Genomic DNA, 27,416 nt, shown 5'->3' with positions numbered 1-27,416 from the left:
GGGTGACAGAGTGACTTGGAGGCGTTTTGTCTGCAGCCACCCTTTGCGGGATTAGGGCGTCGGGCTACAGACAGATAGATTTAAGTAACTGGGTAATGTTGAGTAAGGATGGAAATTTGGTGGATGAAGTGCTTGAAAGGGTGCAACAAGGAAGAAAGATAGCTGGTTCTCTGAAAGCTGTGATAAGAAATAGGGAAGTGAGCATGGAAGTAAAAATGTCACTGCATGACTGTACAGTACTGTGATACCAACTCTAACGTATGGAAATGAAGGTTGGACTCTGTTGGAAGGACACAAGTCAAGAGTGACAGCAGTGGAAATGAATTCCGTGAAAGGAGTATGTGGAGTTGTATGGAGAGACAGCCTGACAAATAAGGAAGTGAAGGAGCATTGTGGTGTGGATGTGGATGCGACAGAAAGCACTAGGAGAAATACATTAAGCAGGTTTGGCCATGTGGAGAGGATGAAGAGCGAGACTATGAAGGAGAGTGGATGTAAGTTAAGTGGAGGGGGGGAGAGAGTGGGGGAGGCCGAGGATGAGATGGAGGGATAGAATGGAGAGGTATATGAGAGATGGGGGTGTGAGCTGGGGGATGGCAGTGAAATGGCAGGGGACATGGTGACATGGAGGCGATTTGTTTGTGGCCACCCCTTATGGAATTCAGGTGTCTGGTGATAGGCAGAGATAAAGTGGGCAGATATATAGACAGAGAGATACAGTAGATAGATAGACAGATATGTCACCGAAGTAAGGGCGATTAAGACTAAGAATGACAATGACTAATAAAGGCTTGCAAAAATAGGAAGGGACTGTGGTATAAGATGCTTGCAGGCATTTTTGTCACAGCAACTCTGGATGAACCAACGAAGTGAGCCTCAGGTAACAGCTAGAGAGACAAATCAGAGTAAGAGATAAAATTTTCCATGCAAATTCTAGCATCTGCTAGGAAGTGGTTAGCTGGTTCTGGTGCTTGTTTTAGCTCCCAGTAGATGAAAACATCAGTAGTATCATGTCTAACCTCAATATGAGGATTCCTTGGGTGACGCATGGTCTCATTTGATTAGAAGAGGCACCACAATAACAAAACATATAAAACTTACATTACTGCTCAAAGTAGGGGGTGGTGAGACGATAGTTTTACTTTGCTTGATCTCTGCCTGTCCTTTAGTTGGCTTGATCAGGTCCGTTGCATATTCTGGTTACAACGAAAGAAAAATATTTAGGTATTAATATAATGTACTGGTATGCTTATGCTAATGAACTTCATATCTGTTGTCTGATGCTAACTTTATCAACAGCTTACTGTTTATGCTTTCCAAAATATAAAGAACTCACCATTTACTTCCATAATACCAGTAAATATATTCAGTGCCAGATTGTTAAACTTAATCTTTATATTACCTCTCCAATTTACACTTTTTCCAATTCAAGGAAAAAGTTACAGGCTTAACCACCCAGGCACACATAATACAAGGTACTGTGATTATTCTTTGAATATAAAATAATTATGAAATATGGTACCACACAATTTATGGCTTGCATCTGAGAATGAGTGATGTTCTTCAGTTTAGGTGAAACCTCTTGTATCAACGGGATTTTAAGAATTAATACAGCTACAAATTCTAACAAAAGTAGTGGACCCACCTTTTTTAAGAGTATCGATGTATTCCCTAATTTTATCTTGAATGATTTTCGTGCCTTGCTTTCTGATGTATTCTTTAACTATGTCCCCCTCTTGCCCCCCTGAAGTCACACTCACATTTACCTGATGTAGAGAAAACATACAATAAACAGTGAGTACAGCACATACAGAAAAAGTCCTCTCATTCAGCATCTTTGGGACCAAGCAGGTGCCAAAAGAGCAGACACTGCCAAATGACTGGGAACACCTGCCAGAAAGTTTCTAGCAATCATGGTTGGTCACCCCAATGCAATTATAGTGTCTAGCAAGTATTATTGGTCAACCCTAAGCACTAAATCGCCCTTCTGTTTCTTAAGGTCATATGTACAGGTAAACCCCGATTTATGATACCCCTAGATGTGACACCCCAGAATAGTGATAGGGGTAGAAATACCTGTACCACCCTACCCCGCCTATTGTAGGCTTACCCCCAGTTTTGCAATGGGTTTTTGTTTATTTATTTATTTTTTACCGATTTTCCCTTTCCTCTCTTCCATCCTTCTTTCCTTCCATCCTCTTCTGTTTTTCTTTCCTTCATTCTTTCCTTGTCCTTCTGCCTACGGGTGACTTTACACTCCCTCTTCTGTCTTTCTTTCCTTCATTCTTTCCTTTTCCTTCTGCCTGTGGGTGACTCGACACTGAGCGACAAGCCAAATGGTTTCCTGTACACCAGGAAACCATTTACTATGCAGGGGGGTAACCATATAGCCAAATTTTGGCACCTGGTGGTTTAGTGGGTAATTATTGCGCTCCAATCAGATTGAACCGGTGAAGGTTTATATCCAAGGGATGGTTGGGGTTGACTGCTCATGTAATGCCACTCAGGGATGAGTGAGGCTGGTCACTCTCATCTTAAATGTCAAGACCAACTGCCTAGCCCCAGGCTCCTATGCTCCTCATGGAGCAATGTAGGATTGGATGATGGATGGATGGATGATGATATTTTAGATGAACTCTGTATTTAAGCTGATTTATAAACTGTCTTTCACTATCTTAAATGTCAGGACCAACTGCCATGCCCCGGGCTCCTAAGCTCTTCATGGGGCAACGTAGGATTGGATAATGGATGGATGGATTTTAGATTAATCTGTTTTAGTCACAGGTGGAGTGAACACTGTCATTTGGGGTAAGGATTCTCGCTCATCTGACGAGGTACAAAACAGTGTGGACAACTAGGCGACTCAACAAAGAATATTTCGTGTTTGACCATTGAACATCTAACCTATCATGGAATAAATAATAATAATTTTAAATATTATAAAAAAAAAAAAAAAATTTGGTTTTACACCAGGTGTCCCTGAAGGGCTAAGGCGTTGCCCCTGGGTAGAGGACTTTTGACTGGAGCGTGTATCATTTTATGACTGGATGCCCTTCCTCATATCTACCAATGACCCTTGAGTGGATTCGATTCTCCGGCCCTTCGGTCAGAGCAGAGTGCTTTCACCCACTGAGCCACAGCCTTAGAGAGCAAATATTTCATGCATTGATGAAAACTGTGACATCAATAAATCATGTGTTTACACTTGGGCTGTTCAAGGAAAAACACTTTGAAAATACAAAGGAATTTCTAAACAAATGTTGGAAAATAAGAGGGAAGAAAATAAAGGAAATCAGCAACCACAACAGTAACAAAAACGATATAAAGAGGGGCTGTTGAAAAGACTATCCTGGCCACATCATCAATCGACAAATCACGTGTTAACATTCAGGTTGTTCAAGGGAAAACACTTTGAAAATACAAAGGAATTTCTAAATAAAGGTTGGAAAATAAGTGAGAAGAAAATAAAGGAGCTCAGCAACCAGACCAGTAACAAAAAGACATAAAGTGGGGTCTTTGAGTAGGCTATCCAGATCACATCATCGAACAACAAATCATGTGCTTACATTCGGGCTGTTCAAGGAAAACGCTTTGAAAATACGTAAGAATTTCTAAATAAATGTTGGAAAATAAGAGAGAAGAAAATAATGGAGCCCAGCAACCAGAACAGTAACAAAAATGAAAAAAAGAGAGGCTGTTGAAAAAGCTATCCCAATCGCATCATCAATTGCACTCCCCGTCGAAAGAATTCCCCGACAAAACATCAACAATTCTCCGTCAAAACAATTTGCACCTTGGACGATTCTGCGTCATTCATACATTATTATTATACATAAGAGATGCTTATTTAATTGTCCCGAGACCGTATGATGGTGGGATTGTATACAGCACTGCTGCTGCTTCTTCTCTACTGAGTTTGATTACGAGTCGGAGATCACATTCTCCAGTGACCTTGACTGGGTACAAGTGAGACGGGCACTGGTTTTAGGCTTAGGTTAGCTTCTTTTACAGCAGTTAGGCCATTTAGACTGGCTTTAAACTTTTTTATTAACTCATCTTGGTGAGCTTAGGACTTAGCTGGGGGGGGAAACCAGGGCTCAAAAAGGTATCCCCATACTTTACACGTTAAGTCTACCCTAAGATACGATACCCCACCTAGCAATGGGTTTTTACTTAGCCAACTGCATTGTTAAACAGTGGTATGCCTGTAGTGGAAGAGTTCACACCAAAATCTTCCATATCTTTTTTCTAGGAACACCCGCCTTCAATTTTTTCAATAACTCAATCTTCTCGGTGATAAGCACCTTATGGGAGCCTTTTTTCACAACACCAGTAGGCTTTCCACTAGTAGAGGCCATAACGCAACACAAGAAAAAGAGAATGGCCGTAAAATACCACGACAAGGTGTTCAAACTTTTGAAAGGTCCCACTCACAAAGCCAGACACTCATGCATCATAATGGCCGACGGTGCATGCAGTGTTGGCAAGCAGAAATTTTCCAAAGCGCTAAGCACAACTTTACTACGTGCTAAGTTGTAGGTGAACTCTTCAAATTTCTGTGGTAAATCAGACTTCAAAATGTGCTAGATATAGAAGAAAATCTAATATTTATTGGAGCTAAATTATTCTGAAAAGTGCTAGATCCTGCACCAGCAGTGCCAATTTGGCCAATCAGCTCAGCATATGTGCCAGAAGAGGAGAGAACTTTCATAATGGGACTATTAATGAAAACCGCCGAAAGACCAGAAATACCATAAGATTAGCTGCCAAATGAGAGGACTTTTACTGTACATATCCTGTACGTACATGAAAATACTGTACACTGAAAGCCCGTTGTATGGTACGGTCATGTTTAAGAAAACTGATTGGATGACAAATGATTACACAATGAACAAGGGATCATAGGAATCATATAAGCAAGAATGGCAACTGTATACCAAAACAAAGGTGCACCACTGGGGTTCAGTGAATGTACATGCCAATATGGTGACTGTATACTGAAAAAAAGGCTGTTAAATTATTAAAATCTTTCAAGTGATTGATCATATAATGGCAGACTGTATAGTGGGAACAGAGTGTACCATATACAGTAAAAGTCCTCCAATCCAACCACCAATAATCCAAATATCCCAATACGCTGTGCGTGACTAAACCACCAGGCACCAAAATTTGGTTATATGGTTACCATCCAGCATAGGTAATGGTTTCCTGGAGTACAGGAAACCATTTGGCTTGTCATTCAGTGTAGAGTCACCCACAGACAGAAGGAAGAAAGAAAGACAGAAGAGGAAGTGTAAAGTCACCCATAGGCAGAAGGACAAGAAAGGAATGAAGGAAAGAAAGACAGAAGAGAATGGAAGAAAAGAAGGATGGAGGAGAGGAAAGGGCAGACACCCGACAGCAGCACTAATATTTATTGGAGCTAATATTTATTGGAGCTAAATTATTCTGAAAAGTGCTAGATCCTGTACCAGCAGTGCCAATTTGGCCAATCAGCTCAGCATATGTGCCAGAAGAGGAGAGAACTTTCATAATGGGACTATTAATGAAAACCGCCGAAAGACCAGAAATACCATAAGATTAGCTGCCAAATGAGAGGACTTTTACTGTACATATCCTGTACGTACATGAAAATACTGTACACTGAAAGCCCGTTGTATGGTACGGTCATGTTTAAGAAAACTGATTGGATGACAAATGATTACATAATGAACAAGGGATCATAGGAATCATATAAGCAAGAATGGCAACTGTATACCAAAACAAAGGTGCACCACTGGGGTTCAGTGAATGTACATGCCAATATGGTGACTGTATACTGAAAAAAAGGCTGCTAAATTATTAAAATCTTTCAAGTGATTGATCATATAATGGCAGACTGTATAGTGGGAACAGAGTGTACCATATATAGTAAAAGTCCTCCAATCCAACCACCAATAATCCAAATATCCCAATACGCTGTGCGTGACTAAACCACCAGGCACCAAAATTTGGTTATATGGTTACCATCCAGCATAGGTAATGGTTTCCTGGTGTACAGGAAACCATTTGGCTTGTCATTCAGTGTAGAGTCACCCACAGACAGAAGGAAGAAAGAAAGACAGAAGAGGAAGTGTAAAGTCACCCATAGGCAGAAGGACAAGAAAGGAATGAAGGAAAGAAAGACAGAAGAGAATGGATGAAAAGAAGGATGGAGGAGAGGAAAGGGCAGACACCCGACAGCAGCACTACATCAAGTGAGTGGATTGTGAGTGCCCCCACCTACCACAACTCTCTCCATTACCTTCATTATTTGGTTCAAAAGTTTTATGCCCCCATAATTTCCTGTTTCCAGGGTATCATCCTTCCCCTAGTACACATTTACACTCACACTCTTCAGTCAGTCATTTGGAACAATGCATTCATATATAATAACATTTATCAAATCAGTAACTAAACCCACTCCTACATCTCCTGAGGCCTTCAGCATTTCAGCAGCCATCCCAAACACACCTGCCACCTTCCCCAACTGCATCCTTACTATTGTCCAGCTCACAGTAGCAGCATCAATCAAAGATCACGGGCTACACACTGGATCCACTAACTCCAAACCTTCCTTGTTCCAAACTCCTCATTCAGCAGCTGGTTATAATGCTCTCTCCTGTTATGTTTAATATCCTCACTGTCCACCATCACCACTACCTTTCCTTGATCATTCTTCACTCACTGCTCACCTCTGCTATCCTGTCTTCAGTATTCACTTCATTTGCCATCTTAAATACCATATTCTTCCTTTCAGCATTATAGGTTATCAAGTAAAAGTCTCTGATTCAGATTTTGCCCTGTATACCTCCTCTCAAGTCCTATGCTTGGTATCCAGGTATTCCTCTCTGTTACCATCCCTTTTTCCATTCCCGGAAGAGTCTTCTTTTCTCATTAACTGCGGCTTCTACAGTCTCATACCACCACCATGCTACCTTAAATGTTGGAAGGCCCCTTATCCCTCCACCCACTGAATCAGTAACTCTGAGGAGTTTATTCTTCAGTGTTTTGTGCTGCTCATTATCACTTCTGTCAACAGCTCCCTGTTCAGCCACCATTCTTCATATTGCTAAAGAAGGCATCCCTCACTGTTTGCTTTTTAAACTTCTGTATTTTCCTCCTGGGTGCATAAGTCCTCTCCTTCACCACGTGCTCCTTCAGCACCATGTCACATATTAGTAATCTGTGTTGGTGCACACACTCTTCCCTGTAACTTTAACATCTTTTACCAATCTCCTATCAGCCCTCCTGACCAGGGAATGGTCAATCTGGCTACTATTACCCCCAGACTCATATGTAATCAGAATACTCTCTCTTTTCCTAAAATGCATGTTGAACACACTCACGTTCACTGCCTCCCCCAATTCGAGGATCCTTTACCCTTCCACATTCCTCGTACCATATGCGCATCCCCCATGCACCCATTCATATCCTCGAGCTGCTTCACCCACATAACCATTTAAATCCCCATCCAAAACCACAATCTCATCATCCCCCTTAACACCAACCACATGGATCAAGTCATCCCAGAAGCTCTCTTTTCTTCATCACCCAAGCCAACCTGTAAAGCAAGTGCCAATATAACTGAAATCAGGAGTTTAACAAGCAGTACTTTCACTGCTATAATCCTTTCGTTTACTCTCCTTATGATGATGATGACATTCATGACACATTCCACCCATTTCTCCTCAACAAGCACACCCACACCACCATATCCATTCACTCTATGTGAATATTCATCATGTATATATGGTATAGTACTTCCTGAAGTGACTCCCTAACTTCATAGTGAGAAACAAGTGCTCGTGGGCCCTTCGGGCTCTATCACACTTGCTCCTGCAGAGGGCTCTCGCACTGCATGCTCACTTTCTCGTGCTTCGCACTCATTTCCTTGTGGTTCTCACTCGTTTCCTTGCACTTCGTGCGTACATTGCGATCATTTCAGGTAATCTGAGTCATGTTTATGTGCTGTTCTAGTCTAACATTGTCACTATCGGCCGTCAAGGTGACATTGATATAAAGCCATCAAAAACTCTACGGAGAACGCAACCCTTATTTCACGCACTCACGCTGGAAGCGGTGTTTTTTTTATCAAACTTTGATCGCTCATTAAATAGAGTAAAAGTTTTTCAATCGCGATGGGACCACGTTTTTCACATCAGTGAATTTATTGCGATTTTTGTGCCAATTCTGGTGCGATTTGACTGTGTAGTTTCAGCTGCCCAAAACACACACACACACACACACACACACACACACACAGCTACTGCCATGGTATATTAGATAAATTTAAAAATAAACAAATAAATAAGCTTTTGGGTTTGTAAAGTTTTCTGTCTAAAATATCAGAAAAAAGATAAGGAAATTTCAGATAAATATTTACTTCTGATATACCATACTGTACCAACATTTTCAATTGTTCTTTAAACTAATTAATATTTATATGAGAAAAAATATTAACTCACATCAACTTCCTCGGGATCATTTTCCTCAGACAGGTTTGGTATCTCTAAGGTGCCCTTCACATCCTTCTTGGGGTCATCTGTCAGCTTTGCAGTCCAATCTAGCTTAAGCACCCACTCATAAAAGAAGATCAGCTTTCCTTTGCGGTTGCTAACTGTTGCCTCACCATCACACTTGCTCAACTCTTTAACAGTTATTGTAGCTGTAATGATGGAATAAACATTCTATCATGAATGGTACTGAATAATTCAAGAGAACATGTTATTATTTTTTACTTATAAAGTTTCAATTTAAACCTTCACCCATGCAATACCAACCAATCTACAATACATCTTCATAGGATGTACATCCATCTAGTCCCCACAACATCCTTCCCACCTCTCTCCACCAACCCACTCCTGTACCTCCACTGTTTTGTTTATATTTATTTTCTTTTAATAAAAGCATTATGGTCTCTATACTGTGTGACAAGCCAAATGGTTTCCTGTACCTAAGAAACCATTTCCTACACTGGATGGTAACCATATAACCGGGGTTTTTGGCTGGATTAAATGCCCCCCAAATTCCTCTATCTAAAATCACTTAATCATGGCAAATGTTTTGGTAAGACTTGGAGGGCCCAATATCTGCCCAGGGTCCCAACCAAATGGGCAGATTCGCATGGCCATGTGGAATGTGAGAAGTGTGAATGAGGAGAGCAAGAAGGTGAAAGTGGTGAATGTGTTCATGGGAGCGAGATATGCCGTGATGGCATCATGTGAAACAAAGATGAAAGGGTGTGAAGTGGAGGAGTAGGAGGGTGTAAAATGTGTATGGTCGGGCATGAATAGGCAAGGATGATGCAAGGAAGGACTTGCTTTGTTGATGAATGAAGTGTGGCAGAGTGGAATGTGAGATTACAAATGTGTCAGCTCGAGATGTATGTGTGTCAAGATCAAGCTTGAGAAGGTGATGGTGGCAGTAATGGGCCAGTGCACTGAGTGGTCCTGACATCTGGTGGGAGTCTGTGAACTTCTCCCAGATGGGCCTGTCGTGGGTGTGAGGGTTACAACTACCAATATTTCATGTTATTCTACCCAAAGCCAGCTAAAACTGAGTGTTGTTACGTTGAACATCAGGTTTACACCAGCAAAACTAAGGGTTCTACAATATTCATGGCCTTATAAAGAAGATGGGTTGGGAAAAAATAGTATTCAAACGTATGTTCTACTCCTGTCTATCAGGTGATTTCTAGGGATGTATTAAAGAGGGTTTATGTGGAAATATTGCCTCCATGGATGTATAAAGACGGTAAGTAATTCGAATAAGGGTAATAGGATTTCCATTTCTTAAATGATGAAAGATATGGATAAATTCGCCATGCGACATTTCCATTCGGTACTGGACTCTGCCACACGTACGATTGTAAACAAACACAAGACTGGCGAGATGCATCGGTGATGGGATGACTTGGTTGATCTGAAATGTTTATTGTAGTAAAGGTACAGAGTGCTCATACAACAAAAGAAGGTTGTGGGTCATGCCACACCCTTCCTTTTGTCGTGCATTTATTTTATAAATATTCTCCACTGATAAACAGTAGGGTTTTGCTTACACTAGCTTGAAGCAGTACATTTTTTAGCAACTATGACTAGGAAACATAAGGCACCCACACCCTGTAAGAATACACTTCTTTCTCAGTTTGAGATCATCACAACTGTTTAGTTGACTATATAGTCTATACATGACACTTTTTTTAATTGGTATTTCTCCCTTACACTGCCTTGGAAGTGCAGTTGTTAGCAGCCATTGCTAGGTAGCGGAGTGCTGTGGAGGATAGAACAGAGGATAACAAGAATCATAGTATGTAGTGCTTGTCAGTATTGTGGTACATATTCAGGACAGGCTATTCACGGAGAATTGGGAGTAAGTTTTTCATTGATTAACCATGTGATTTGTTCAGTCAGTGTTGAGAGTTGTGGGTTTCTATACTTAGCAGTTAGCAGTGTGACATCGACAATAAGAACAGTTAGCAAAATGACGAACTTTGCGCCGTGGCTGACTGCAAATCAGATTCAACTTTCAGCGCAGACCAGCACCCATTCATGAAACAAGTGAAAGGATGGGCCAGGTTTCCATCAAATATGGACGCCAAACGTCATAGGCCGTGGGAGACGCGATGTAGAAGCGGTGTTGAGTGGAGAGCAACCAGGAAAACATGTCGTACATTGCTCCGACAACGAATGTTAAAATATGGCAAAATTTGTGCATGAAAGTATTTCCTCGTGTATTTACCATGTTATAGTCTTACACCATATATATTGGATGTTTACTGAACAGTAAATTATATGTAGAAGTTAATTCCATGGAGATGATAATTCCTGTTTTACGATTTTTTTTCTTTACCTCTAATGTCACTTACACACCAACAGCATTATTGTCAAACGCATTTGAAAAATATTGTGAACACGCATAGAAAAATTTATCTTTGAAACCCGCAACACGTATTTCTAGAAGTTCACAGACTCCCACCAGAAGTCAGGACCACTCAGTGCACTGGCCCATTGTAGCATATGCACCATGTGATGACAAGAGCGAGAGAGAGGAAGACAGGCTTTGGGATGTGCTCGATGAAGCAGTGGGAGAAATGCCCAGGAGCTATAAAGTGATCATGATGGGCAATATGAAGAGAGGAGTAGGCACTGGTCCTGAGGATGACAGAATGGGTTGTAATGGAGTACCAGAAAATAATAATGGGAAGCGAATGAAGGATATGCATCAGGAAAGGAGGTTGTGCTTTTGTAACTCATATTTCGTACACAAAGATGCACATAAATGTACGTGGTATAGAGGGAACGAGGATCATGCTGAAAGGAGCCTGATTGATTACATGTTCGTAGATAGGCTGATGCTGAGAATGGTTGCTGATACAGGGCTGTGAGAGGACGATGTGGAGGTCTGTCAGATCATATGACTGGGGTATGCAAGATCAAGCTGAAACAAGTGAGGTGGACCAGGAGAGAGAGGAGCAGTCTGGGAGAAAGACTGAATGTCAAGAAGCTAAGGATCAAAGAAATGGAAGATGAATACAGGACCAAAGTAAGGGTTGGAATCAGTGAATTGGAATGAAATGGATCTGGACAGCCTGTGGAATGCACAAAGGGACTGCTTAGTTAGGAATGCTAAAGCAGTGTGTGGTGTGGCAAGAGTAACAACAAAGAAGAGAGGTACAGCATGGTAGGATGAAGAGGTTACGAGAGCAGTGGAGGAAAAGAGGAAGAAGTGGCTAGAATGGTTACAGGACAGGGGTTCAATTGTAACAAAAACTGAATATATTGAGGGCAAGAAGCACATTAGTGGTAGGTGGTGGCGACCAACATCCACTCACTTGATGTAGTGCTCCCTACTTCTTCCTTAGCCTTTATCATTCTTTTTCTGTCCTTGCCATCATCTCTTCCCATTTCTCCCATCTTTCCTGTCACTTCTTATTGCTTTTCTTTCCTTTACAAGTGGCTTTACATTGAGTGACAAGCCAAATGGTTTCCTGTAAGACAAGAAACCATTTACAACGCTGGGTGGTAACCATAAAACCAAACCATACATGCTCCGTATGTGTCAACAAGTGGGTTGGTGGAGGGTTAGTGCCCCTCCCCGTAAAACAAATAACTCAAAGTCAAATGGCAACCCCTTACAGGATTATGCCGTCTGGCAATAGATAGATAGATAGCTTAGCCAAGTTGGATAGTCTGATAAAAGTGAATTCCGGTCTACTGAAGTCAGTTATATCGAGGTTTTACTGTATGCATATATAAATATATATATATATGGATGGGGTGATGCGACAAGTAAAAACACGAGTAATGGAGAGAGGGATGGCACTGGTAATGAATGGTGATGGATGGAGTATCTCAAATTTGTTGTACACTGATGATGCAGTGCTACTTGCATACCAGACAAGAACTTAGTAGACTAGTGCAGAGTTAAGCTGATGTCTGTAAGTGTTGTGCCTTGAGAGTGAATGTAGAAAAGTGTAATGTGATGGCTACTGAGAGAAAATGTGACTCTCAGTGTGATGTTACGGTGAATGGAGATAGACTGGAATTGGTGAGAGCTCAAATACCTGGGTACATTGATAGAAAAGAGAGGAAAATGTGCAAAAAAAGTGAAAAATAGAGTGACATGTAGAAGGAAAGTAGTTGGTGCTATGAAGGCCTTGATAAGAAAGAGAGGCTTGAGTGTTGCAGTTACACAAGGCTTACATGAAGGAATGTTAATGCCAACTTTAACATACGTATAAGACTATGGTGTGGCATGAAAATGAAAAGTCAAGAGTGAGAGCAATGGAGATGGGACTGCTGAGGAATGTATGTGGAGTACACAGGGTGGACAGGATATGAAATAATGTGACTCGTGAAAGATATGGAGCGAGGAACTCTGTGGACACCAGAATCAAAGAGAGTGTACTGAGATGGTATGGTCATGTGGAGAGAATGGAGAACAATAGAGTGGTGAATAAGGTATATCTGAATGAATTTGAAGGAGGGAGGAAGTGAAGTACGCCAAGGAGAAGGTGGAGAGATATAGTGGATAAGTGTGTGAGGAAGAGAGGTATGGAACTCGGTGAGGCTAGAGGATAGACAAGAGATTGAGCAGTATATATATATATATATATATATATATATATATATATATATATATACAGTAATCACTCCAATATCTGACGTAATAGAGCCATTGGTAGGTCCGGTTATTGGTTTTGTCCGGATATTGGGCCCCAGCTTATGGACTTGTACTTATGGACCCTAACTCAGAGAAACACCTATACAATTCCCTCTGGACATGCATAGCACTTATTTAACACCCAAATCACATCAATAAGGCACATAAATGACTGAAATAAATGCAAAAGAAACATAAAATGAGGGTTTAGAAGTAGGTTCATACATTAATAAACATTCTGGTACTTATGGACCCTAACCTAGCCTAACTCTGAAAAACACATTCCTACTGCACATGCATGAGGTAAGTATAGTATGGAAAAAAGTACAGTATGACACATTCTGGTAAGTATAGTATGGAAAAAAGTACAGTATGAAACATTCTGGCTACTTACAGCAAGTCCCTGGCCACCTCGATGAATAACCGTCTCCTCTCGGACTCTGACAGTAAGAACGATTTCCTGAAGCACTTGCAGTACACTCTTCCTGAAGTCTTGCACTGAACTTAGTCAATAACACACAGAAGTCCGTTCTCTTCACAGTGTTCACTTTAGTCCAAATAATGTTCCAGTTAAATTTTGTGTTGCACGTTAACTTTTCCCAATCTTTTCAAAATTTCCAAAGCCAAAACAAAGAAGTTTATTTACGTTAAATTTAGTTTCCACTGAGTCTTTTCTCTCAACTCGAAAACCTTAAAACAACACACAGTTTTTTTCACTGCACAACACTCAAAATTCCCGTGTGGTCTAGTGGAGGAGTTCTTGCTGTTTATTCACTGTCAGAGTCCAAGAGTATCACTGGCAGGCGACCAAGGGGTGCATCGCTGGGTCGTGGTGATGGCGTACCCACTGCAGAGGACTCTGAGGAAAGCCGCAAACTCACGTCGAGCGGTGACTCCACCGTGGCTGATGTGCTGGGCTGTGGCTCGGAGCATGAGGGCCTGTCTTGGGGAGGCAACGGAGTGGAGCCAGGGCTTGGCACAGCGGGGGTCACGGGCCTGAAAAAACTGTCAATTGTTGACTGACGCAAGGACCGACGATTCTGGCGATTGATGATGCACTGCCTGAAAGCACGCACTTCATCCACAAGTCCCAAGGGCCCCATCTCCCTGTCGCAGTCAGGGTGTTCCAGGTAGTCTAGGACGAACTCTAGATGTTCCCTGAGTGCGCTCAGCTTGGGGATGGCTGGAGTAGTGTCCTGCTGAGAGGAGTCCGCATCATCGTCGCCTTCATCGTCGGAATCTTCAAGTTCGGGACCGACACCAGCAACCGAAGACGCGATCTCGATATCAGACAACGTCTGATACCCAGGATCGCCCTCGTCGTCGTCCAACCACTCACGAACATCGTCCACATCAACAACGTCGCCGTGCGTACGTAGCTGTGCATGGAAGTCATCCACGTCAAACCCTAGAAAATCGTACTCCACATCCGTTCCGAGAAGCAGACGAGACCAACCATTTTCAAGAGTTTTCACAGGGACTTCCTTCCATGCACAAGCCCAGTTGTACAGCGCAGACTTGATGTTGTAGCGGCGAAGGTTTTCCAAAGTCCGCTTGCCTCGTGTGTCACATCCTTCCCTGCGCTCGTCCTCGTCCTCGAGAACAACCATCACCTCGTCCAGGAACTTCCGACGGTACAGGCGCTTTGTTGCCACGATCACTCCTTGGTCCATGGGTTGAATGAGAGCAGTCGTATTAGGTGGCAGAAACATGCACCTAATACGGCCATTCTCGGCAACCAAGTCCTTGTCACACGAGTGGGCAGGTGCATTGTCGAGCAGAAGGAGAGCCTTTACCTGGTCGCGAGGGATTCCCAGTGTCTTCGTCTGGTAATGGATGACCTCCTTGACGAAGTGACGGTGAAACCAGTCTTTGAAAATCACAGCTGTGAACCATGCTTTCAAAGAATGGTACCAGACGACAGGAAGGACATCCATCACCCCACGAAGGCACCGAGGCTGCTTTGCACGGCCAACAACAACGGGCTTAAGCCGGTGCATGCCGTTAGCACTGGCACAACACAAAGCAGATATCCGTTCCTTAGAAAGCTTGCGGCCAGGTACACGCTTCTCCGTCTCCTCGGCTAGAGTGTTCGTTGGCAGCGAGCGATAGAATAGGCCAGTTTCGTCAGCATTGTAGACTTGACCGAGAGTTAGGCCCTCCCTGTCGATCAAGCCTTTCACCTTGTGCCGAAACTCGTCAACTCCATCCTCGTTAGCATCCAATGCTTCGCCCTGTGCTTTACGGTTAGTAAGGCCATGTCGCAACTTGAACGCGAAGAGCCAACCCTCGGATGCCTTGAAGTCTAGGGCGTCGTGAAGCCTTGCGAACTTCTCAGTAGCAGCCTTCAGCTCCGTTCCACGTACCATCACACCAGCTGCATGTTGCTGTCGGTACCAAATCAACATGGATCGGTCGATTTCTGCAAACTTGGGGGTAAACATAACCTACCTTTCCACATTGCATTTGCTTCGCGACGAGAAGTCAGCCGTGTACTGCATGAGTTTGTCTCAGGAACGTTTGATATCGAACAAAGTCGACCGGGCCAGGTTGTACTCGCGGAGAATGCGGGAAGAAGACCAACCCGCATCAACTTTCTCCAGTATCTCCCTCTTCTTTTCCAGAGTCAACAACAGTCTCTTCCTTTTCTCAGGTGGTGGGGCCATCATCACACACACTAAGAGGAGGCCCGAGAGCAGCAGGAGGCTCTGCAGCAAGTACGGCACCACCACAAAAGCGAGCACGTGGGCAGCCATTGTGAAGAGCGTAGGTCCAGTCGCGGTGCGAGACAGGCGGGAAGTGGGGAGGATGCAGCGGCGCTCTATCGGACGTCGGAGGAATGATGCACCAAAACAATGCTCTCCCGCAGCGCATGCGACAAGTTCAAATTACGGACGGCAAAAAAATCCCCCCCCCCCCGGGACCATTTTGGGAATGTTGGATCCCAGGACGATAAGGTCCGGGTAGTGGAGATGTTCAGTTATTGGGCGTCCGGATATTAGAGTGATTACTGTATGTATATATATATATATATATATATATATATATATATATATATATATATATATATATACAGTAACCCCTCCAATATCCAGATCAATAGAGCCATAGGCAGGTCCGGATAGTGGTCCTGTCCGGATATTGGTCCCCAGTTTATGGACTTGTACTTATGGACCCTAACTCTGAAAAACACCTATACAACTCCCTCTGGACATGCATAGCACCTATTTAAGACCCAAATCACAGCAATAAGGGACATAAAAGACTGAAATAAATGCAAAAGAACCATAAAATGAGGTTTTAGAGGTGAGTTTATACAATGTTAAACATTCTGGGTACTTACAAGTCCCTTGCTCTTGGACTGGTTTGAACCGCCAGTTTGCAGTCCACAGTTAATCCTCTGCACTCTAAATTCTAATTTCTTAACACTGCACAACACTGTAAATTCCTGTGTGTTCTAGTGGCAAGGTATTGCAGTTTATTCACTGTTTATTCACAAAAAACAAGCACCTGTGGCTTGCACTGTTATGAGTATCTGCTCTCCATCGGAGTTAAGCTGTGACTGTTGATGTTGGTGGGGTAACAGAGTTGCCAGATCGCAACAGCCACATTACCAATCTCCTCAACTTTCATTGTCAAATATAACTTTTCATTACCAAATTCGTAAAGCTAGCATATATTCTTCACTAATTATATATACAAGTGGAAATACATGTAATCACTCTCCTTATAACTAACACCATGTTGATTATTTTCACACTATGTAGGGTAGCAGATTAATCAGAGAGAGCAAACAATCCACCATCTCCATCCTGTGTATCCTCATACATGTGAAAAATCCATTTGGTAATGCATTATTCTAATGCATTACCAAACGAATTTTTCATTACCAAATTGGCCCACACTTGGTAATGAAAAATACCAAATGGCAACCTGACAGGGGAGGGGGGAGGGGGAGGAAGGAAGGGGTGAAGGGACCATGGTGTAACAGCTGTTTGGCGCCAGGCGGGAATTTCAAATTATGGGAGGGAAAAAAGTCAGATTTTTTTCGAATTTTTTGCGGTTTTTGGCCCATTTTGGGAATATTGGATCCCAGGAGGATTATGTCCGGTTAGTGGGGATGTTCGGATATTGGGCGTTCGGATATTGGGCGTTCGGATATTAGAGGGATTACTTATATATATATATATATATATATATATATATATATATATATATATATATACATACAGTATGTATATATATATATATATATTTCCATCCATCCTCTTCTGTCTTTCTTTCCTTCATTCTTCCCTCTTTCTTCTGCCTGCAGGTGACTTTACACTCTCTCTTGTGTCTTTCCTCTTCCTTCTGCCTGTGGGTGACTCTACACTGAGTGACAAGCCAAATAGTTTCCTGTACACCAGGAAACTATTTACTAGCTGGGTGGTAACCGTATAACCAAATTTTTGGCTCCTGGTGGTTTAATGGGTGATAAAGGTGCTCCAATCGGATTGAGCCGGTGAAGGTTTATATCCAAGGGGTGGTTGGGGTTTACTGCTCACATAATGCCACTCAGGGATGAGTGAGGCTGGTCACTCTCATCTTAAATCCCAGGACCAACTTTCCTAGCCCCTAGCTCCTACGCTCCTCATGGGGCAACGTAGGATTGGATGATGGATGGATGGATATATATATATATATATATATATATATATATATATATATATAAATATATATACAGTGTGGGGCACCAATTTTCGCGCCTAATTGGGTCCAAAAATAACGCGCGAAAGTGGAATTAGCGAAAGTTGGGGCATTGTCTTTATGGCAAAAAGGCTAATTGGTTCCCGGTTATCCTAAAGTAACATCAGATTTTCATTTTCACTTGCAATACAGTACATCAAATCACTATTGTACATTGCATTGTGAGATACAAACAATAAAAACTGTACAGTACACATTATATGAGGAGAAACATACCACAGAGACCATGTTGAGGTGTTTAATGGATGTTGGGGGTAAGTATCCGAGGCGCATGGCGGGCTTATTTAGCCACGCCAGACGCATTGGCACCACCTCTTGCTGCCTCGCTACCACTCTCTCTCTCTCTGCCTCCTCAGATGCAACTTGATGCAACACTTCCACTCTGTGCTGAATTTCCCTTTGTGCTAGGTTCTCTTGAACAAATCCATCGAAATCTTCATCCAGGTTAAGCTCCTCTATGGCCTTGGCCTTGGCCTTTCCTCCCGACTTTGAATGTCCCGGCCACTTTTTATCACCACCACTGCCTCCCGGCCCTCCCCCCACACCACCAGGCTCTCCCCCCACACCACCAGGCCCTTTCCCCACACTACCAGGTATAGTAGAGGCCATTGAACCGTGAGAATCCAACACAATGGAGCTAGCACGCTCGTACACAATGGCGGGAATGGGTGGACAGAGTGGTGACATGACGTCATTCAAGATGGCGGTGGGTTGCGGGCGGCCGGTGCAGGAAATTCAAAGTTCAAAATATTGTCCCAAACCCAAAATTTGTGCACGAAAATCGATTTTTTTCAAGCGAAAGTGGAAGTTAGGGAATATTTGGTGCATGCCGCGAAAGTGGATTCCGCGAATCTTGCTGTAGCGAAAGTTGGTGTACTACTGTATATATATATATATATATATATATATACAGGTAAGCCCTTAATTCACGCGAGGGTTACTTTCCCAGACCCTTCACGTATGTGGTAAATTCACGTATCCATTCTGCCCTTGTGTGCACATAATTACGCATGTCTACTAAGTATTTTACATCTGAATAATACTGTTTATGCATTACATACACCTTATAAACTAGCATAAAGCATGAAAAACAACAAAAATGTAAGAAATTTAACACTGAAACCTGATAAGCACAAGCGTAGGTGGAGACACTTTAGCAGTCTGGTGCACAAACCCTCACTGCCTCCCATATGCTACATTCTGCCTTCTTTATTGTCCAAACAGTTGACTCATTCACTCCAAACATACAGTTCCAAGCCAGTTCACAGGTGTAGGTGAAGACACTTTAGCACAGTCTGGTGCACTAGCCCTCACTGACTCCCGTATGCTACGTTCTGTCTTCTTTATTGTAAGAACAGTTGACTCACCCCAAACACACGGTTCAGAGACAATTCACCATCAAAACGTGGATGATTCTGTCATTCTATAATTATACTTATTATTGATTAATTAATACTTTAAAACTAATTTTCAGGTAGATTTTATATCTCATATAAGTAAAAAACAAGTGTACTGTACTTGCTAAATAAACTGGTATGTAAATAAATGACGGGGAATCGTCCTGACGGGGAATTGTTGCCGACATTCCTCCCTTAAGTTTATCCAACACTTTAACTTTCTCTGTCAGCAACATCACTTTACGAGTCCGTTTTGGTGTGTTACCACATGCATCACTAGCACTATGCTTAGGCCCCAGGTTGGCAGACAAGGCAAGCAATCACTGGAAGGCAGAAAAATAAGCCACAAATAACGATTTGCGAGTCATGCATGGTTCGACCGTCGGATTCAAACTGACTGTGTGGACCGACCTTCCGCACACACACACACACACACACACACACACACACATATGTATGCACACAGGCAGCAGGTAGGCATTTTTATATTTTATTTCTCTTGTATATTAAAATTATTTATTTGAATACTATAATTTTGTTTTAATTATTGTACGAAAAATTCGTGGATAACCGAAATCGCGTGAAAAAAGTTCGCGTGAATTAAGGGCTTACCTATATATATATATATATATATATATATATATATAAGTAATCCCTCTAATATCCGAATGCCCAATATCCGAACATCCCCACTAACTGGACATAATCGTCCTGGGATCCAATATTCCCAAAATGGGCCAAAACACGCAAAAAATTAAAAAAAAATCTGACTTTTTTCCCTCCCGTAATTTGAAATTGCCGCACGGCACCGAACAGCTGTTACACCATGGTCCCTTCACCCCTTCCTTCCTCCCCCTCCCCCCTCCCCTGTCAGGTTTGCCATTTGGTATTTTTCATTACCAAGTGTGGGCCAATTTGGTAATGAAAAATTCGTTTGGTAATGAATCAGAATAATGCATTACCAAATGGATTTTTCACATGTATGAGGATACACAGGATGGAGATGGTGGATTGTTTGCTCTCTCTGATTAATCTGCTACCCTACATAGCGTGAAAATAATCAACATGGTGTTAATTATAAGGTGAGTGATTACATGTATTTCCACTTGTATATATAATTAGTGAAGAATAAATGCTAGCTTTGCGAATTTGGTAACGAAAAGTTAAATTTGGTAATGAAAGTTGAGGAGATTGGTAATGTGGCCATTGCGATCTGGCAACTCTGTTACCCCGCCATCATCAACAGTCACAGCCAAACTCTGATCGAGAGCAGATGCTTATAGCAGTGCAAGCCACAGGTGCTTGATTTTTGTGAATAAACAGTGAATAAACCACAATACCTCGCCACTAGAACACACGGGAATTTACAGTGTTGTGCAGTGTTAAGAAATTAGAATTTAGAGTGCAGAGGATTAACTGTGGACTGCAAACTGGCGGTTCAAACCAGTCCAGAAGCCAGGGACTTGTAAGTACTCAGAATGTTTAATATTGTATAAACTCACCTCTAAAACCTCATTTTATGGTTCTTTTGCATTTATTTCAGTCTTTTATGTCCCTTATTGGTGTGATTTGGGTCTTAAATAGGTGCAATGCATGTCCAGAGGGAGCTGTATAGGTGTTTTTCTGAGTTAGGGTCCATAAGTACAAGCCCAAGAGGCTGGGGCCCAATATCCAGACAGGATCACTATCCGGACATGCCTTTGGCTCTATTATGTCGGATATTGGAGGGATTACTGTATATATATATATTTTATGTGAGGAAGAAGGAACCAAAGGCCATGAGCCTGCAATAAGTGTTCCCTCCAAGAGAAAAACAAAATACAAGAGAGAGCCAAATTCAAGATACATTCATTTTGAGATGCCTGGACACACTGCGTTTGAAAGACTAGAGATCATAGGCAGCAGGAAATACAGACAGAGGGAGACAGTTCCAGAGTTGACCTGTTGCATAAATGAAGGACTGGGAGTAACGGTTAACTCTTGCATTAGAGAGTTGGACAGAAAAGGGATGAGAGTTTGCTGCTAGACGGGTGCTACGTGCCCGTCGTAGAGATGGAGGAATGCATGCAGACAGATCAGAGGAGCAGTGACCATTAAAGTACCGATAGAAAAGAGATAAAGATGCAACAGTGCGGCGAAGAGACAGAGGTTGAAGGGAGTCAGTAAGAGGAGGAGAGTTAATGAGATGAAAAGCCTTTGACTCCACCCTATTGAGAAGAGCTGTATGTGGGGAGCCTCCCCACACATAAGTGTTGTACTCCACACAGGGGCGGATAAAATCCCTGTATAGAGTCAACAATTGTGCAGGGGTAAAGAAAGAACGGAGTCGGCTTAGCACACCCAATCTCTTGGAAGCAGATTTTACAAGAGATGTAATATGACCTTTCCAAGATAAGTCCCGAGTAAATGAAACCCCAAGCATGTTCAAGGATGATGCAGGATTAAGCTGAATATTATTAAACATTAGTGGGTATACCTGTGGAAGATTTTGACAGGTTGATAGGTGTAAGAACTGAGTCTTAGATGCATTAAAAACAACAAGATTATTTTTACCCCAGTCAGAGATACGAGCCAAGTCAGACATTAGGTGTGCCATAGCCACATCCCTTGTTTGTTGAAGTAACTGCTGAGATGGGCGTTGAGGGAACCGAATGGAAAGGTGAAGGGTGGAGTCATCAGCATATGAGTGGACAGGGTTAGATGTACAGCTTAGAAGGTCATTGATGAATAAAAGGAAGAGAGTTGGTGATAGGACAGAGCCCTGAGGAACACCACTGTTGATAGATCTAGGAGAAGAACAATGGCCGTCTACAACAGCGGCTATAGAACGACCAGAAAGGAAGCTAGTGATAAAGGTACAGATAGAAGGACAGAAACCGTAAGAGGGCAGTTTGGAAAGTGTATATATATATATATATATATATATATATATATATATATATACTGTATATAAAATGAAATAGTATGGTTTCATGATTACAATACAGTATATATAATCATCAACCATTAGAAAAAAAAAAAAAAAGGGGGGGGGATTTTGAAGTGGTTAAAGATTCCAAAAAAAAAAAAAAAAAAAGGGGGGGGGGGGGATTTTGAAGTGGTTAAAGATTCCAAATAAAAAAAATTTAAATGTGTCATCTTATATCATACAGCAAAACAAAGTCAATACAGTTAACAAACTCAGAACCTCACCAAGTTCAGGTGCTTCCATTGTCAGACCTTCAAAAAGAGACTTCAGCTTCTCTTTACTCCATCCACTGGCATTTTTTTCTGACCTGTAACATAAATATATATATATATTCTGTAATAACATCTACAAACTGTGTTGCATCTATTTATACTACTGTACTGCATGACTGATGAGGAAAGCACAAAAGAGCAGGGCATCCTGTCAAGACAGAAGGAAGGAGGGGATACAGGAAGTAGCAGATAATAAGGAGGTGAATTTCTGGGGAAGGAACATGCGTCAGGGCTTAATCCAACATGTGAAGGCAGTATTTTGTACAATGAAGATGATCACAGACATATAATGTACAATTTTACCTCAATTTTCCGACCTACAGCACATGATGAAAGCGTTGCTTGGATGAACTGAAATGTCATAATAAAGGCTAATGGTTTCTTGGCTTACAGGAAACTGAGTGACAAGCCAAATGGTTTCCTGTAAGCCAAGAAACCATTTACAACGCTAGGTGGTAACCATATAACCAAACCATACGTGCTCCCTACGTGTCAGCAGGTGGGTTGGTGGTGGGTTAGTGCCCCTCACCGTAAAACTATCTATCTATCTACCTATAGCCCGACGCCCTAATCCCGCAAAGGGTGGCCGCAGACAAAACGCCTCCAAGTCACTCTGTCACCCACCATTTGACTCCCCTCCCCCCAACTCACCCCCCCCTCCCTCATATACCTCTCAACTCCATCCCTCCACCTCATCCTCGGTCTACCCCTCCCTCTCCCTCCCTCCACCTCACCTACATACACCCTCTTAGTCAGTCTTTCATTCTCCATTCTCTCCACATGTCCAAACCACCTCAGTGTATTTCTCCTAATCTTTTCAACCACATCCACATCTACCCCACAACGTTCCTTCACTTCTTCATTCGTCAACCTGTCCCTCCACGTCACTCCACATGCTCCTCTCAAGTAACTCATTTCCACTGCTCACTCTTGACTTGTTCCCCTCTTGCAAGGTCCACGCCTCGCTTCCATACGTCAGGGTAGGGATCACAATACCATCATGCGGTGACTTCTTAACTTCCATACTCACCTCCCTATTTCTCATCACTGCTTTCAGTGTACCACCGTAAAACAAATAACTCAAAGTCAAATGGTCACCCCTTACAGGATTATGGCGTCTGGCAATAGATAGATAGATAGAAAAAGACATACACTATTGCACATAATCACTCCCACCACCCCTCATGTGAATGGGTATACCGTACATGCAAACATGTGCTCACTCTCACATGAAGTTTGTCCACTCCTTAAAGTCCATAATCAAACTTCATACAAAGCTATTTTAGCCTGCCTTAAATTTCCATTAAATTTTTCATTTTGACTAGACATATCTGGACATCAAAAGCTAGGTTATTTCAATGGATTCTCAAATGATCCGTCTCATCTTAATATCTGCTTCCATCTCAAATTGCAAATTTTTAAAACTATGACCCTCCAACCTCCTTCATACACTATATAAAAAAAAAAAATGGATGACAAAATATGAAACACAAAGCCTCAACTAACCAAACTATCCCAAATGCCAAAATGGTAAACATTTTTTTTTTTTTTAAATTAATGTGTCTGACTCTGGATAATTAGTTTTACTGTCTGTTTATTGGGGTCTGGCAGTCCTGTGTACCATTCGCCACCACATGTCACCACTTCATTGCTAACACCCATCATCCATATCAAATACATGCTAGAAATGTCTCATACAAGACTGGTGTATTGGTATTAGCAGGGGTATTTTATGATATGTTGGCATGTTTTTGGTAAATCAGCAAAATCAACCTGAATGAAATTAAAATCCTTTAAATTGTTCCCTACCCCAGCCAGGATTCAAACCCACATCCACTGGGACTCCAGATCACCCCTCTATCAATTTGGCCACTGCCTCCCCCATGTGCTGAGGGCAGTCAGACAATTTTCTGTGTGCTGATATAAAAATATGATCTCTTTTATTGTCAGTTTGCAATGAAGGTGGTAAAGTATTAGGTAAAACTGTTGTGACTGAAACAAAGCTTCTCAACATTCCAAATCTGGTCAAGCCCATATTGTCAAAAAAAGAATAAAATCAACCCTTCATATTTACAGGAGTAGCTAATACAATATTTTCGCCTCACAAAGTTCCCGACATGGAGCAATGGCTGTTTGATTAACCCTCTGAGATTCCAACGACACGATTTCGCGTCATCATAAAGCCAACCATTGAGATTCTGATGACTCGAATTCGTGTCATACAGAACAATATATATATATATATATATATATATACTGTATATATATATATATATATATACTGTATATTTTTTTTTTGCATCTCCTATCTGACCTTGTTCCACATACACTATCCTGTTTATCCTTTTCCAACTATTTGTTTTTACAGTGATGAGTACATCAGATAGATATGCACAATAAATAGGTTTTACCATGAATAATATCGGTATTACCAGCATGGATATTTGCCGGCAGGAAGGTGAGAGCTTTTGTTTTTCTCTGTGAAAACCAATATAAATTGCCAAAACCTATTAATCAATAGAAAGAGAATTTACTGTAGACTGACATGGTGCTATCAAATTTTCTGTAACTCTAATACTTTTTTTCTTACAAATATTTTCTACAGAAGGTTGTGCGATTTTTCCTTTTCGGCTAAATTCTGCTTGTTCTATTGGCCTTTTACCAATTGTATTTACCTTTTTCAACCATACTACAATAAAGAGTGACTATTCAGCTTTAAAATGGTACCACATTCATTAGTCTACCATAAAAAGTTAGTGTACAGTGGCCAATTACGTACAAATATCGCTGTGCGACGGCGTGATGTATGTGCACCCAGCTGAATCTGGCAGACACAATCGGTGGAGGGCCAAAAATCTCAAAGGGTTAATATCTGGTACAGAGGCCTAACCTACCACTGCTTTGACTAAGTGCCAGATTTCCCACTGATCCATAAAATGTGAGATAAGGATTTCTTATGTGAGTACATCCTATCTATCTATTTATCTATCTATCTACTGCCAGACACCTTAATCCCATAAGGGGTGGCCATCATCCACATACTTAGTGTAGTGGTACTCTGTTTCTTTAGGGTAGCTCAACACTAAGTAGCAAGCCAAATGATTTCCTGTAAACCAAGAAAACATTTACAACACTGGGTGGTAACCTAGCCAATCAAAATGTGTTCCCTACTTGGGAACAATTGGGTTGGCGGAGGGTTAGTGCCCCTCCCCGGAAAACAACACTCTAAAAATACAAACAAGAATACATCCTGTGGCAAAAAAAAAAAAATCAGTTTTGTTACTTCTTCAAAAATCAGCAAAGTATTACCCCCACAACATAAAAAGAACATGTTGAAGTACTGTATGGGTATGACAATATTTCCCATAGTTTAGTCATAATGCAGTTAATTTCTTGGATTTGTCAAATGAAATAAAGAAAAAAAGGAAAGAAAAAAATAACTTCATCCAAGAATTTATGGCATAAGATGAAAAAACATACAGTATTTCAAAATATGAGTATGCCAATAACTATCTACAGTCAGGTGTCACTATATGTTTGGTCATCTATCTATTTATTGCCAGATGCCTCAATCCAGTACGGGGTGGCCACAAACAAATTGCCTCCATGTCGCCCTGTCCCCTGCCATTTCACTGCCCTGCTCCCAACTCACATCCCCCCTCTCTCATATACCTCTCCACTTCATCCCTCCATCTCACCCTTGGCCTCCCCCTCCCTCTCCCCCCCTCCACCTCACTAACATACACTCTCCTCATCAGTCTCTCACCTTCCATCCTCTCCACATGGCCAAACCATCTCAGTGTGTTCCTCCTAACACTTCCGATCACATCCATATCCACACCACAATGCTCCTTTATATTCTCATTTGCCAGTCTCTCTCTCCATGTGACTCCACGGGCTCCTCTTAAATAACTCATTTCCACTGCTCTCACTCTTGACTTGTGTCCTTCCAACAACGTCCAAGCTTCACTTCCATATGTTAAGAGATGGTATCACAATACTGTCATGTAGTAACTTTTTCACTTCCATACTCACTTCCCTGTTTCTTATCACTGCTTTCAAGGAACCAGCAACCTTTCTTCCTTGTTGTATCCTTTCAAGCACTTCACCCTCCAAACTTCCATCTTTACTCATCACACTACCCAAGTACTTAAACGTACTCACATTTTCCATTTCCTCACCACCCAACCTCACTGTACATTCACTGACTTCACCTCTCTCAAAGACCATCACTTTACTCTTCACTACATTCACCTTTAGATTCCATTTCTTACACACTCTCCCAAACTCATCCACCAAGCCTTGCAGCTCCCCTTCGTCTTCACTTAACAACACGGTACCATCTGCAAACAACAGTACAGGGAGTTTCCAAACACTACCCTCACTCACCAGGGCCACTCCAACATCCAGTGCCCTCCCTTGTACCTCTTTTATTACCCGATTGAACAACCATGAAGACATGACACATCCCTGTTTCAACCCAACCTTCAAAGAGAAAAATTCACTCAATTCACCATCCACACGCACTGTAGCCTTAGCACCATCATACATACTCTTCACAGCATTCAACAACTTCCCATCTACTCCATATATTCTTAATACTTTCCACAATCCTTGTCTATCCACCCTGTCATATGCTTTCTCCAAATTCATGAAAGCCGCATATAACTTCTTTCCCTTCTCTAGAAACTTTTCCACTAAAGATCTAAGAATGAATATCTAATCTACACAACCTCTTCCCTTCCTAAAGCCTCCCTGTTTTCTCCAACTAATTCCTCTGTTATTTCCTTAACTCTGTCAGTAAGTATCCTACCATACACTTTTCCTATTACACTAAGAAGCAAATGC

General features: G+C 41.8%; 1 protein-coding gene across 2 annotated transcripts in view; it reads right to left on the bottom strand.

Annotated features, from left to right (window-relative positions):
• The window catches only part of LOC145411696 (activator of 90 kDa heat shock protein ATPase homolog 1), a 64,431-nt gene that overhangs the window by 22,908 nt on the left and 14,107 nt on the right, over positions 1–27,416 (bottom strand). For both annotated transcript variants that reach the window (XM_080281712.1, XM_080281713.1), the window contains exons 3-6: positions 22,521–22,603; positions 8,487–8,686; positions 1,646–1,766; positions 1,102–1,196 (exon numbers count right to left, since the gene is read on the bottom strand). In XM_080281712.1, the coding sequence (XP_080137838.1) occupies positions 1,102–1,196; positions 1,646–1,766; positions 8,487–8,686; positions 22,521–22,603 (499 nt within the window). The remainder of the gene's footprint in view (positions 1–1,101; positions 1,197–1,645; positions 1,767–8,486; positions 8,687–22,520; positions 22,604–27,416) is intronic.

Source organism: Coenobita brevimanus, chromosome 90 (assembly GCF_032717465.1).
Source record: "Coenobita brevimanus isolate Jiangsu-jjx chromosome 90, ASM3271746v2, whole genome shotgun sequence".
NCBI classification, from domain to species: domain Eukaryota; kingdom Metazoa; phylum Arthropoda; class Malacostraca; order Decapoda; family Coenobitidae; genus Coenobita; species Coenobita brevimanus.
The sequence above is the reverse complement of the archived record's forward strand: the minus strand, read 5'-3'. Positions and strand labels throughout refer to the sequence as shown.